The sequence below is a fragment of the Dama dama genome, chromosome 33, assembly GCF_033118175.1.
Source record: "Dama dama isolate Ldn47 chromosome 33, ASM3311817v1, whole genome shotgun sequence".
Taxonomy (NCBI): Eukaryota; Metazoa; Chordata; class Mammalia; order Artiodactyla; family Cervidae; genus Dama; species Dama dama.
In genome coordinates, this window is record NC_083713.1 from 5,056,851 (window position 1) to 5,072,335 (window position 15,485).

Consider the following 15,485-nt stretch of genomic DNA (forward strand, 5'->3'; position numbering starts at 1 on the left):
TCTCTGCAAGGCCAAGGCTCCTTCAGCCTCCATGTGGTTCCGCTTCATCCTTGCACAAGGCTTGCTTGTTGGTCCTTTAATGGACCGGAACCTGGAGGTCCGGAGTCGACAATGAGAAAGTGAAAGAAGGAAAGAGGCTAATATTCCCTGGGTTACGCAGCCAGCTTTCGCATTCCAGGGAATCAGCCAGAAATAGAGAGATAAAGAGAAAGAGAGGGAGAAAGACAGACAGACAGACAGACACAGGGACCCAAGCTCTGATGGAACAAAGGTGTTTTAATCAACATGGTGTGGGCATATATACTGTCTTACAAGGTGGTTTTTCTCAGCAAAGATAAAGATTAAAATTCCAGACTTACAAAACATAAGGCGATCCCTATTAAAGAGAGAGAGTTGTAAACAATCACTGTTTACCATATGGTTCATAAGAAGGAAGAGGGTACTTATCACCATATTGAAAAACTAACAAAGGAAATGCCTGGATTCCTCAGCCCCGGGAAAGGCGTGCCTCTCCTCTTAATTCCTGAGTATTCAGGAATTAATAAGGACCAGAGGATTCCTGACAGATCCCAAACAGCACACAGGAAGCCACCTGTTAAATGCTTCCTGACAGTTTGCAGGCGTTTGTTTGTTATAACTGAGGCCAAGGCTGGGGGCGGTCCTGAGGTCAGGGGGCAGCCCGGCACGGGGTTGCTGCTTGCCCAGTGCCAGAGTCCTGTCTTGCGACCTCCACGCTGTACTGGCAGTGTGGTCTTGACCACCTCTTTTCTTTATGGGTCAGGTGGGAGAGACAAAGGAGTTGAACTCAAATCAGAAATTATAAAAATATTGTGATGGGAGATTACATTTCTGCTTTTATGTCTTTAGTAAGAATAGACCTATTTAAGGTCTGTCTTTGAGAGGTGGGAAACCTGGTCTGTTGCTGTGGGGCCAGCAGGCTTCAGGTGGGGATGGGCTGGGCTGGCATCTGCCTCCCTGGGGGCCCTGGGCACTGGCCAGTGTCCCAGGAATAAAGGCTGAGCAGGTGCCCTCGTGCTGTGTGGACAGGGCCCTGGCTACCGCCTTCCAAAAGAGATGCCGCTGATTTCCTGGGACCAGCCTTAGGCTGTGCAGTTCACAGAGTCCCAGACAGCACTGCAGCTGAGCGGGCTTGAGGCAAGGACAGGAGCAGTGTTTTCTCCGCAGATTTCTGCCTTGGCGTCCCTGTGCTGGCTGGAGGGGGCAGGGAAAGCAGAGGGGGCTGGACTCTGAGTCCCCTCGCCCATTGTATCCAGATCTGTGTCACTCATTCCTGTTTCATATGTGGTACTTCCTTTTAAATCTTCGTCTGGAAAAGAAGTCCACCACTCAAAGTGCCTGGAGCGCTGTGGGCTTCTCAGGCAGGCTACAGCCAGCCCCCTGCATCACTTCTGTCTCAGCCTCTGGGCACTGTTTGGTGACAGGCTAACAGGCAGGAAGGCCAGAGGTCCCCAGGTGGCAGGAGGAAATCAACTGCAAGTGGCAGGCTTTCCCCCCCACACTTCTCTGTTGACAAAGCCAGTTCTGCCTAAGACTGACCTTTTTTTTTTCTTTTCTCAAATTTTGGGCTGATAATGGCTCAACAAACCAGCATTCATGTCAATCGTCTTATGACCAGGGATGACACACCTCATGCCATCCTGTCTCAGAAATGTGTATTGCGTATTGGTGAAACTCCCTCAGCCTTGAGGGGCCTCTCTTTATCTGATCAGCAGCTCACTAACCACATAAAACGCCTTGCTAAAAACTAGCAAGGGGGCACTCTTTCTGTCCCCTTCTGATGTCTATGTCAGAAGCTTTCCCTATCTCTATTATGCTTTAATAAAACTCTGCTACACAAAAAGCCCCAAGTGGTCAAGCCTTGTCTCCGACCCCGGATCGAAATCCTCTCCTCTGGAGGTCGCTAATCGCGGTGTAACACATGGCTCGCAGCAGCAACCTTTCATCTTGGGGGCTCATCCACGATCTCGACAACGTCAGGATGCTTGGAGCTCTAGCTCGTTGCTCTCCTAGTAAACATGTTTTCTGCTGTACTTTACTAACTCTGCTATGTGCCTGTGTGTGAAAGCACCATGAAAGACACGTGGAATTGGCCACCAAGTGAGTGTTGAACCCTGCTCTGTGGTTTTGCGGTGCCTCGTAGTGACTGAAGGCAGACCCCAAGGGGAGATTTGCTGGGGGTCTATACCAACCTGCCAATACCAAGAGGCACCCAACGTCCCTGCAGGGGCAGTGGTCAGAAATGGGTGAATCATGTGGACCAAACATTCCTTTCTCGGTCACCTTTTCCTGGCCTCTTTGGCCATTTTGTAACTGCCTGAGAAATTAGAACTACTAACCAAACCTGTCGGATCACAGACTTTCAAGGGATGTGCAACTCTATGCACGTTTATATTGCACACTGCAGACAAGAGCAAACTACTTAGTTTGGTAGCTAGGTGGAGCTCTAATTCCAATCACCTTTTATGATTGGCCAGTTCTATTGTGGTCAGGAATATACTCATGACTGTGCACAGCCACGCAGGAGACAGATGTTTCCCCTGGTAGTCTTAGCTTGGGAGGCATTCTGGAAGGCTACTCTGTTGCACCTGGGGTGGCATCAGAGGAGGAGCAGAAATCAGGCAAAGTTTTAATGGTGAGGAACAGGACATCAATCTGGGAGGTCACCAGGTCTAACCCCTGGCGCATCTCCACCTCACCTTGGTGGTAGAATGGGGAGGACATCTGCTTTGGTAAGAGATAGGTTAACTCTGGCCAGGGAAGGAAGCTTAGGTGGAAGACCTGTCTCCACCCCCATGTAGAGCAGGGAGGGGCGCCTCTGGTAGAAAAGGCTGCTGGATGCTGCTTTTTCTCTCTTACTGATGGGAGCTAACAATTCAAGCTTCAGTCCTTTGAACTGCATCCTGAGAAACTGGGATAGATTTGACCCCCAGAGCTTAAAGAAGACACATGTCAACTTCCTATGTGATACTGCATGGCCATGGTATCCATTGGAGGATGGCGAACAATTGCCAGTTGGAGGGTCTCTTAATTATAATACTGTCTTACAATTGGACAGGTTCTGTAGAAAATAAGGGAAGTTGGCAGAAACAGCATATGTGTTGCCTTTTTTTCTCCCTGTGAAGCATGCCAGGCTTCTGCCCTAAGGGTATAGATTTGGGTGTGAAACCTTCAGCTCCCTCCTGTCCTCCTACTTTGCCCCCATATCCGGGGCTTCCAACTGGGCAAACTGAGTGTCAGGGCACCTGTCAGGCGATGGGTGCCTCGTTCTTGGTAGAAACTCAGACTGAAATCCAAGCTGCTCCAGTCTCAGGAGAGGTCAAATTCCTGTCTCAATACGACCTCAGACCACACTGGTTTCAACTGAAACTCAGTTGAAGTAAGGGGAGCTCAGACAGGTAAAACGAAGGGTGAAATGCAGGTTGAGATGGAGGACAGGAGACAGACAGATAAGGAAGAACAGGTTTCTGCAATGTATCCCTGGGATCATATGTGAAGGGCAGCCAGAGCGGCTGAGGAGCAGCTGCAGAAGCGCTGTTGCTTCATAAAGAACCCTCTGGGAAAAACAATCAATCTGTCTGTTTGCCCTTTTCTCATCAAGAAATACAGAGAATCAAGGAGGATCTGGAAAATTATTTGGAGTACCCAGAAAAATATACTAGAGACTTTAAGGGTGCTACTCTGCTTTATGACCTTACTTGAAAGGATGTGAGGTATATCCTGGGGCAGACGCTAACTCCTGACTCAAAAACTCGAGTTTTGGAGAAAGCTTTTGCCTATGGAGATGAATGGGTTGATAATGAATCAGCAGGAAAGAGGGAGGACAAGATAGCTACCCTCCCTGCTGGGAATCAGGCAGTCCCAACTATAGAACCAGACTGGGACTATAACATGACTAAAGAAAGATGGGTTCAGAGTCATTTTGTCAGATGTATTCTTGAAGGACTCAGGCGAGCATGTGCTAAGACGTTAAATGATGCCAAATTGGCAAACAGAACAGGAGGAGAAGGAAGCACCTGGTAAATTCCTAGACAGACTATGAGAAGTCCTTTGCAGAGTCACTGAGATTGATCCTAAAAGCGAAGAGGGAATAGTGATCTTAAAAGAAAGCTTTCTCAGTTAGCACCATATATCTGCTGTAAACTACTAAAACAGGCGTATGGACAAAATCAGTCTTTAGATAATTTGTTGCAACTGGATTAGACAGTTTATTATGGCAGGGAATATGAAGAGAGAAAGGAAAAGCAGAGAAAGACCAAGGAACAGACTGAAGCCCTAATAATGGTGGTCAGAACCATTCTGAGACAGCCTGAAAAAAGTGCCCAGAGGGGCCCAGGTGGAAAGGGATGGGTTTGCTATTACTGTGGGAAGGAGGGGCACCTCAAGTGGGATTGCCCTCAGACTTCTAAGCTGCTCCTGGGTCCATGTCCAGTCTGCAAAGGACCACACTGGAGGAGAGACTGCCCACAGAGGCATAGGCCCCAGAAATCAGACTCTCAGGACAATCAGGACTGAAGTTGCCCAGGGGTCCCCACACAAGCTCCCATTCTAATTACATCTGAGGAAACGTGGGTATTAATAACTGTAGTGGGTCAATCAGTTGACTTCCTTTCAGACACTGGGGCAACTTACTCTGTGCTTACTGAAACCCCTGGTCCACTTTCTTCTTGATCCATTACTGTAATAAGACTGTCTGGATGAGCCAAACGTTATTATTTCAGTTGTCCTCTCAGCTGCAACTGGGACTCTGTGCTGTTTTCACACGAGTTTTTGATCATGCCAGAGTCTCCCTCCCTCACCCCTTTTGGGGAGGGATCTACTGAGCAAGGTCCATGCCTCTGTTTTCATGATATGGAGACCTCTATTTCTCTCCCATTAATTTGAACAAAATGTAAACCCTAGAGTGTTGGCTGATGGAAAAACTGTGGGTCGAACACAAAATGCTATTCCTGTTGTTGTCCAGCTCAAAGACCTGCACATATTTCCATATCAAAAGCAGTATCCTCTAAAACCCAAGGTTATGGAAGGGTTAAAGCCCATTGAGAATTTAAAGGAGTGGGGGCTATTAATTCCCTGTAACCACTCATTTTTTGGGTGTGAAAAAGTCAAATGATAAATGGAGACTAGTTCAAGATTTATGGGTAATAAATGAGGCCGTGGTTCCTTTACACCCCATGACGTCTAATCCTTATACTCTATTGTCTGAAATTCCTGAATGAGCCAAATGTTTTTCAGTCATTGATTTGAAGGCCTAATCATATCCAAAGGAATGAGGGCCATAGGCCCCAGAGAAGTAAGCCTATATTAAGTCATTCCTTACCTATGACTTTAAGACAATTGAGAAGATTTTTGGGCATCACAGGCTATGGCTGCATTTGGAACTGAAACTCAACAAGCCCAAACTGACAAACTGGTTTGGTCTTGAGATACTCAAAAGGCACTTAAGGCTCTTCAAACTGCCCTCTTGCAAGCTTCTGCTTTGAGCTTGCCCACAGGGTCAGAGTTAATTTGTTTGTCACTGAAAGAAGAAGTATGGCCTTGGGAGTTATGACACAACCCCAAGGGCCTCACCAGAAACATATAGGATACCTGAGTAGAAAATTAGATGCCACATTGTCTAAGAGTAATTGCTTTTATTGCTTTAATAGTGCCTAAAGCTCTTAAGTTTACAAATGGGTGAAATCTTCCTGTACTGGCTTCTCATGGTGTGAGTGGAATCTGAAACTCTAAAGTTAATATTTGGATGACAGACAGTTGGCTTCTTAAATATCAGCTGTTGTTATATAACTCAAATTTCAGCTTTTCAACAGACTTTACAGGAACTCTGGGAGGTGACCCCTGATTCAGCCTTTGAGTCAAACAAGCTATTGTTTGAGCCAGGAACAGAGGTCCTGATAAAGAAATTGGGAATTGGGGGGTGGGCAATCTCTTCAGCCCCTCTGGGAAGGCCCTTATGAGGTAATTCTTTCTTCTCCCACAACTGTCAAGGTGCCAGGAATTAATTCGTGGGTGCACCACACTCGAATTAAAAAGTGGCATCCTGACCCTTCAGGCTAAGCTATGTCATTTTTATGTCTTTATGCTTTTGCTCTTCACTTTTCAGATGTTCCTGATAATCTATATGGGCCTGCTTCTGCTAACTCCCAAAGTCCTAAGCCTGCCATGTGACTCTCAAGGTAATGCCTTCCTGTCCTGGGCTCACTCCTATGCTGCATTCCACAATCGGTCTAACTTCTGGGTCTGCAGAGCACGTCCCTCCTCATCAGTGGAAGGCTTCCCATGGTGGGCATCTCCACTTCAGGGAAAGGACTTTCTCCAAGTCTGTGACTACCTTTGCCAACAACAATCATATGTGATACCTCTTCTTAACCTGATCACATCTAAGAATCTTAAAATGGACTGATGTAACACTTTGTACCTTAACTATGGACATATTGTGACTTCTAACTTTGATTATACTTAGTCTTGGTTTAATGACTATTTTGCTGCACATAAGAAGACACATGGGTCTAGATCTGATGGTTTTTTACCTGATGTTTATCAAATATGGGATGAGGTCATATGGCTAACTCCTGAAAAGGGGCACCTAGTATCTAGTGACCCTATATGCTGGGAACAAATAGAGCCATCTCTAGAAGTTAGCTGACAACTTAATTATAATGATTGGAAACAATTGGGGTTTTTGCCTCATATGAAATATGCAATATAATCATTCCTGTGTTTTCTAGCCCCAGTACAGGTCCTGCTTTGCCTGGCCAGGCACTGATTGGGACTGGATCCCTCAGTCATGCTGGCTTGCTTCAAACGGCCTTTTGGATATGTGACTCTTACCTATGGGCGTGGCTTCACCCTAGCTGGATAGGGAGATGCACCCTAGGTCCAGCTCATGGCTTCATATTTTCAGAGCTTCTAGAGAAGGCTGCTAATTTGCCACACCTTAGAACTCATTGGATAAGATCTATATTTCACTGGTATGATTATTTGGCTGCAATATTCATTCCCTCTCTGGGAACTACAGACGTCATGCTATGAGTTGATCCTCTGACTAACTTTACTCAACAAACCTTACAAGATTCTCAAAAAGCTATTTCAGCCCTTAATGCTGAACAAATACAAATTAGAAAGGTGGTTTTACAAAACAGATTGGCCTTAGATATTTTAACAGCTGCACAAGGAGGAACTTGTGCCATTATTCATACCCAGTGTTGTACATATATACCAGATACGAGCACTAATGTTATTCACTTTACTAAACACATGAACATGATGATTCAGGCTATAGATACTCCTGAAGCCTCAGTCCCTTCACTTTGGGGGATGTTAACTAGTTTCCCATGGTGGAAAAGTATCTTAATTGTAATAATTCTGATTGTTCTGTTCTTGCTGTTTGCTTCCTGCATCTGTAATTGTGTAGCTGGACTTGTTTATAGCTGCATGAAGGCTTTTAAGTTACAAATGGTTGTCCAAACTCCTACTGAGGGCCACAGCTTCCTCCAACTACTACTTGGGGCCTCTGGATCAGAGACTCTCAATATGAGAGTGTGAGGAATATGTTGCCTCACCAATTTAGGGATGATGCCCCTTATCAGCTCAGAAGCAGTTATGGAATGACAACGCTGCCCCTTCCTCTAAGCAACATAATTCTCCTAAAAGAAAAGGGGGGAATGAGAGGGTAACAGGTAGGAAGTCCAGAGGTCCCCAGGTGGCAGGAGGAAATAAATTGCAAGTGGCAGACATTTTCCCCCTTGTTCTCTGTTGATGAAACTAGTTCTGCCTAAGACTAACCTTTTTTTTTTTTCTTTTCTCAAACCTTGGACTGATAATGGCTCAACAAACCAGCATTCATGTCAATCATCTTATGACCAGGGATGAGACACCTCGTGCCATCCTATCTCAGAAATGCGTATTGTAGGAGAGGGGCTTGGTGAAACTCCCTCAGCCTTGAGGGGCCTCTCTTATCTGATCAACAACTCGCTAACAACATAAAACGCCTTGCTGAAAACTAGCAAGGGGGCACTCTTTCTGTCCCCTTCTGGTGTCTATGTCAGAAGCTTTCCCTATCTCTACTATGCTTTAATAAAACTCTGCTACACAAAAAGCCCCAAGTGGTCAAGACTTGTCTCTGACCCCGGATCGAAATCCTCTCCTCTGGAGGTCGCGAATCGCGGTGTAACACATGGCTCGCAGCAGCAACATTTCATTGAAAGCAGAACAGGCAGGATTGATTTGGGTGGAAAGTCAGTGCCCTTGGCTGGCCCACATTGGCATTCCCTATGTTCATCCTCTTCCCTCCCCTTTCCTGCCCTGCTGGCCTCAGTGGAACTGGCTGCCAGGAGCGTGGGAGGACCTGGTATGACACGTAGGGGGATTCAGACACTGTTGAGCGCCTTTTGTTGGGGTAACTTTGAGGCTCCATCTGTGGATAAATGTGGAAAGATTTGCTTCATGAATTTAATAATCATATCAGAGTCATTTTTTCTGTGTAGCCAAAACTGCATCCATAGCTTATTATAACATATAGGTATCAGGAGGCAGGCCCTCTTATATTTGTGAATATTTCTGTTTCACCTTGTGACAACCTCATAAATATTGTTGAAGGACGGCAGCTTGACTGCAAAATTCTCCCCACCATGGTAAATAGTCCTTCCCAGACAAGCATGAGACAGCAGGGGGAGAGTGGGCCTCAGGCACTTCCTTCTGAGGAGGGGCCCACTGTGGCCGGAGGGGAGGATGCTGCCTGGGGGAGGAGGTGGGAGTCAGGTGGAGATGGGGGGGGCCAGGCTGTGCCAAGGCTGAGCTACAGCAGCTGGAAGGCCCATGGTGTGTTCTGGACAGAGGGGCCCAGGATTACCTGGAGGCTTTCGGCACCTTCTCCAGCATTATCCCTTCCTCTAGGACACCTTGGCAGTGCCAGGCTATGATCCTCTTCATCTTGCAGAGGACTCAGGTCTAGAAGAGGTCAGGTGTCAGTCCCTGGTGACCCAGGTGGGAGTTAGCTAGGGTTCAATCAGCGCCTTGGGTCTTGTCACTGTCTGAGAGTTTGCCCAGGAGGTGGGGAGCCTGGCTGCTGCGTGCGGGGACACTGAGCTGCACCGTGGGCCGTCTGTTGCCTGAACGTGGGGCCATGAGGCTGAGCCACAGCCATGAGTTTTGCAGCTGTGATCGCCTGCACTTTCCTCCTGAAGTTGCTGGAGGAATAAAGGAGGTGATTGACGTACACTTAGAGTGTAAGTGTGAATAGGAGCAGCTCGCTGTGGTCACCAGCTGCCGCTTATCTGCTGTCGGTGGCTAGTGAGCAGACCCTACTATGTTATGTGCTGTCCTTTGGGCCTTGCAGATGTCCTGGAGCATCTGGCTCATTCACTCCATCCTCTGGGCCAATCCTTTCCTCTCTGACTGTCATCAGGTGTCCTGACAACTCTGTGAGGGCTTTTTTTGTGGTGGGCACTGGTGGTGAATGGGATGGGCTGGAGTTTCACATATGAGTTCATCAAATTTCACCAGTATCTGTGAAATGGGCTCTTTTATGTTTTTCCCATGTGAATAACCTGAGGATCAGAGAGATAAGTAGCTTGTCAAAGTCACAGAATTTGAGTGTGTGTCCTAGTTTTCCTCAAAGGCTCTGTACTTACAGCATTTTCTTCTGCTGTACCATGCTGGACTGTACGGCCTTCTCTGTGCACAACATGAGCTAGGACCTTTTTCAATTGATGTGACCTGAGATCCCATTTTTATGTGCCTGTCCAGGTAATATACAAGCTTCTGGAATGTTGGATGTGGAATGAAAGACAAAGTTCAGTTCAGTCGCTCAGTCGTGTCTGACTCTTTGCGACCCCATGGATTGCAGCACACCAGGCCTCCCTGTCCATCACCAACTCCCGAGTTTACTCAAACTCATGCCCATCGAGTCAGTGATGCCATCCAGCCATCTCATCCTCTGTCGTCCCCTTCTCCTCCTGCCCCCAATCCCTCCCAGCATCAGGGTCTTTTCCAATGAGTCAACTCTTCGCATGAGGTGGCGAAAGTATTGGAGTTTCAGCTTCAGCATCAGTCCTTCCAATAAACACCCAGGACTGATCTCCTTTAGGATGGACTGCTTGGATCTCCTTGCAGTCTAAGGGACTCTCAAGAGTCTTCTCCAACACCATAGTTCAAAAGCATCAATTTTTCGGTGCTCAGCTTTCTTCACAGTCCAACTCTCACATCCATACATGACCACTGGAAAAACCATAGCTTTGACCAGATGGACGTTTGTTGGCAAAATAATGTCTCTGCTTTTTAATATGCTATCTAGGTTGGTCATAACTTTCCTTTCAAGGAGTAAGCATCTTTTAATTTCATGGCTGCAGTCACCATCTGCAGTGATTTTGGAGCCCCCAAAAATAAAGTCTGACACTGTTTCCACTGTCTCCCCATCTATTTCCCATGAGGTGATGGGACCAGATGCCATGATCTTACTTTTCTGAATGTTAAGCTTTAAGCCAACTTTTTCACTCTCCTCTTTCAGTTTCATCAAGAGGCTTTTTAGTTCCTCTTCACTTTCTGCTATAAGGTTGGTGTCATCTGCATACCTGAGGTTATTGATATTTCTCCTGGCAATCTTTCTTTTTACTTTCTGCTCATTTTTATTTATTTATTTTTTCAGTTATTTTTATTAGTTGGAGGCTAATTACTTTACAATATTGTAGTGGTTTTTGTCATACATTGACTTGAATCAGCCATGGAGTTACATGTATTCCCCATCCCCATCCCCCCTCCCACCTCCCTCTCCACTCGATTCCTCTGGGTCTTCCCAGTGCACCAGGCGTGAGCACTTGTCTCATGCTTCCAGCCTGGGCTGGTGATCTGTTTCACCCTAGATAATATACATGTTTCGATGCTGTTCTCTTGATTCCAGCTTGTGCTTCTTCCAGCCCAGTGTTTCTCATGAGGTACTCTGCATATAAGTTAAATAAGCAGGGTGACAATATACAGTTAGGGGCACACAATAAACACACCACGCTGTTTTGGGTGATAGAGACTGATTTTCAGGATCTCCAAGGGGCATGCCCTGGCATTTCTGGCTCATATTTGCCTGGAGGGAATGAGCCCTGGTGATTATGAGGAAAGAAAGTGACTTTGGCCGCATCCTCCTGGGCTGTCCTTTCTGTGTTAGTAGAGCCCAGCAGCTTTCCAGGAAGATGGAGTAGATTAACATTCTCGGGCTTGGGGACACACGTGCACCCGCATTAGCCTGGGCAGTGTTGGCAAGCACCTGAGGGTGGCAGTGGCCTGTGGGGTGCTCTCTCAGTCACTGCCCAGTGAGGGGACACCAAATCCCACCGTCTTCTCCAAGGGAAGGCTTGGGTCCTCCGGTGGAAGGTGGCTTGGCTCTCTTTCACACCCCTCTTCAGACCTTGGCACCTTTAAGACCTCTCTTTCCTGTCCAACCCTCTTTGCCTTGCAGCAAAGACATTTACCTCTGTCTTCAAGATGGATTCTAGACCTAGCTGCACCCGCTTCCCTACCACTGGCCTGGGCCCGGGCACTGGGTTCTGCTTGGGTCCTGCTGTGCCTCCCTCCTGTCTGTGGGGAGCCTTGGACTCTCTGACACTCCCTGCCCTCCAGGGACTCTCTAGGCTCCTCTGGATGCACTCCTGGTTGTTTGCCCCGTCTCCTGCTGCCACCCTGGCCCTTCTGCGTCCTTCACATGTAGGCGCACCCCTCTTTCTTGGGGTCACTGCTCCCCTCCCCACCCACCTGCTAGGATGGCCTTCACACTCTCACACTCCTGCTCAGCCCTCCACTCAATGTCACCTTGCCAAAGCCCTCACTGCACATTCCTGCACTGTTTTTTTACCACCATGAAGAAGATGATTCACTTGTTTGTTTACCATCTGTCTTTCTAGTGAGCCTGACTGCGCCCTGTGAAGTTCCTCCCACCTGGGCAGCTGGGGACCTGGCTTGTGCTGGGGATGCTATTGGAGAAGCACAGACAAGGAACCCAGGAGAAGAGACAGTTAACCCAGGAGACCCTGAAAAAGTACATCTCTCATCAGGGCTAAGTCTTTGGTTCTGTGCCCTGCACTGGATGGAGAGATGAACACAGAGGAAGTGGGACAGCTCATCAGCTTGGGGTAACCCTACTGTTTACTGGGAGCCCACTCTGGGTTGGTCCTTCACAGGCCCTGGACATTCACCATCTTTCCAAGGGATCAGAGAGCCATAGGTCCTCCTGGGCACCTCCTCACCACCCCCCTCTCCCCTTGGTTAGACCCTGGTGGAGGGGTGTACAGTACAGGTCAGGCAACATCCTGCACTCCCAGCCTTACCTCCTGCTGGCTGGGGCCTCCTGGCATCTCATTTATTTACTCAGTAAATGCTGAGGGCCAGCAGCTGGGCACACACATATGGAAAAGATCCACTGTTGTCAGGAAGGAGGAACAGGAATTGGTAGGACAATGAGAAGGAGGAGAACAAAGTCAGGAAGGGAGCTGTTCCCTCCCCACTGTTTGACACTGGGCCCCAACTCCAAGCCAAAGTTTCTGTGAAAACATATGTCTTGCATGTGAGTGAGCTCCTCCTTGCCCCAAGACAATTGCATGAAGGCAGACCATTGCATGAAGGCAGAGTCAGTGCACATCTTATTGCAGAAAAAGTCCTGGGAAGCAGGTTGTTGGGATGAAGCTTAGTTAGTGTTCAAGTTAGCTATGGCTGTATAACAAATATCCCCAAAATGTAACTTAACAACAATCAGCTGATTATTATCAGTGATGGTTCTGGAAGTTGAATGGGCTCAATGGGTCTCACTCTCAGAGTCCCAGATGTGTTTGCAGTCAGATGGTGTATGGCCACCTTTGCAAGTGTACAGAGTTCCAGTGTTTGATTAAACTCAAGTCTAGATATGTCTTTGCAGGTATTTTTTATTTATTAAAATTATGTATTTATTTATTTGGCAGTGTCAGGTCTTGGTTCTGGCATGAGGATCTTTCACTGCAGTGCACGGACTCTAGTTGTGGTGTACAGGCTTGGTACTTGTGGCCTGGCATAAGGGCTCCAGAGTGCGCAGTCTCAGTAGTTTCAGGGTATGTAGGCTTATTGCTCTGCAGCATTTGGAATCTTAGTTCTGTGACTAAGGATAGAACCCATGCACCCTGCGTTGCAAGGGAAATTCTTAACTACTGGACCACCAGGGAAGTCCCGGCAGGTATTTTTCAGATTTGACTGGCATTTAAATCGGTAGACATCAGCAGAATCCTCCATAATGTGGGTAGGCCTTATCTAATCAGTTGAAGGCCTTAAGAGAAAATACTGTAAGGTTGCCTGGGAAGGAAGGAATTCTACCTCCAGACTGTCATTGGACTCAAGATTGCAATGACAACTCTCTCCTGCAGAATTTGGGCTTGCTAACTCTCACTGTCTTATGACCAATTTCTAAAAAATAAATCTCTTTCTGTATATATACATATATATTATGTATATATATACACACATACATTCATATTCTGGAAAACCCTAATACATGGTGTCTCTTTCTTTGACAGAATAACAGCACACTCACACATACTGTCACACACATGAACAATATTGCTCATACTCACAAATCTCACAGTATATACACTCTGTATCTCTCACGCATGCACATATGGACACATACATGCACACACACACACTCCCCCATCCTCCCCAAGAACAAGTGTCTGCCTAACTCTCTGTCTCCTCATGTGTAAGGCGCAGCCTGTTATTGTCTTTTATTTTCCCCCACACTTTCTAGAATGAGTATTCTCCAGTGTACAGAAATACAAAAGGAAGATTACAATGAATGTCGCCTACCTACCACCTGGCTTCAACAATTATTAACATGTTGTCACATCTGCCAATGATACTAATTATTATTTTTGCCAGAGCATTTGAAAGTTTATTTCTAATCCCCCCTGAAATTTCCCTCTTCTCTTTCCCTTTTTCTCACACCATTATAAATTCAGATTTTAATTTATTTTCTGTTTCATAATAAATTATGTACACATTAATTTATATTATATAATTTATATATAAATTATAATAACTATTTTGTGTGATTCTCACATTACACCATATCTGTCTAACAGAAGCCCCTTCAAGGTGTCTTCTGAGTCCTTTTGACCCATGCATTTCCTTGGTTTGGGCCTAACAAAATGTCCTGGGGTCATCTTGTCTTTTCCCTGGCTTGGCCTTAGAACTGCTCATTTCTTCACGGAGCCCTGGTCTTTTCTGGCGAGGGGATTTTAGAAACCAAGAATTGCGCTTCAAGTGTGATCATTCCTACTGGTGTGTCAGTTTCTAGGCCCTTTCAGAGGATAGAGGTAAATCATGAATTCTTATTAATATTTTAAATTCCAATTTCAGAAGGCAAGAAGGAAGTGCTTGGGTGTGGCAGAACTGGAGAAACGGAGGAAGAGGGAGCAGAATGTCTGCAGAAGTCCCCGAGGCAGCCTCCGCGGAGGAGCAGAAGGAAATGGAAGATAAGGTGACGAGTCCAGAGAAAGCTGAAGAAGCAAAATTAAAAGCAAGGTACCCTCATCTGGGACAAAAGTCTGGAGGTTCCGATTTTTTAAGGAAATTATTGCAGAAAGGGCAAAAATATTTTGATTCTGGGGATTACAACATGGCTAAAGCAAAAATGAAGAACAAGCAACTTCCTACTGCAACCCCGGATAAGACAGAGGTCACTGGTGACCGCATTCCCACTCCACAGGACCTTCCTCAATGGAAACCATCTCTTGTTGCTAGCAAACTGGCTGGCTGATTAAAAAGAGCTGAACTGCATGGATCTTCTAATTCCCACTATTTCTCCTTAATATGTTACTCCTCTTCTTTTTATTTCCTTTTACTCCCTATGTCATTTGAGAGTGATGGCTTTGCAGATAGCGGTAGTGTGTGCTGCTATTGTAAGGGAATATACATGTGTAGAGTTTTTGATTAGTTTAACAGTGCACTGATGAAAAGAACATGTTCGAGCAACATAAAGTAATCTACTTGAAAATAACTGTATATATTGCCTAACTCCTAGTGTAAGGCTGGATCCAACAAGTAACAAACAAGTTTTGCAGTTTTAATGTTGGCTTTCTTTAGTTCATCTTAATTATAGCTTTGTATGTTACTCTTATTTAATATAACCTCTACTGTTGATTTCTTCTGGATTTTCCTTTTGGGTTTTGTAAAACAGAAATTTAAGACCACAGGTTAGAAGAAAGGTCACATATTTCAAACACAAATAAATGGGGCTCCAAAAGATTTGTATCCTGTGCTTGAACTTGAATGGCCTTAAATCTGTTTCAGCTTTAACAATAGAATTTTACTTGGGCAATATTTTCCCATTCCGGTGTAACTTACATGACTCTATTATTGCTTAACAGCTGCTGTTGAAGCTAGTATTCTTATTCAGTTCTATAGTGTTCATAATACCTTCTGTCATTGAATATGTGAATGAAGTGTGCATGTGCATCAAC

The 15,485-nt window shown here is 46.0% G+C and overlaps 1 protein-coding gene across 1 annotated transcript; it reads left to right on the forward strand.

Annotated features, from left to right (window-relative positions):
* Positions 1-14,443: 14,443 nt before the first annotated feature.
* Positions 14,444-14,898, forward strand: LOC133051082 (cAMP-regulated phosphoprotein 19-like). The gene has a single exon (XM_061135461.1). The coding sequence runs from the start codon at positions 14,444-14,446 to the stop codon at positions 14,780-14,782; it is 339 nt and encodes a 112-aa protein (XP_060991444.1). The 3' UTR covers positions 14,783-14,898.
* The last annotated feature ends 587 nt before the right edge of the window (positions 14,899-15,485 follow it).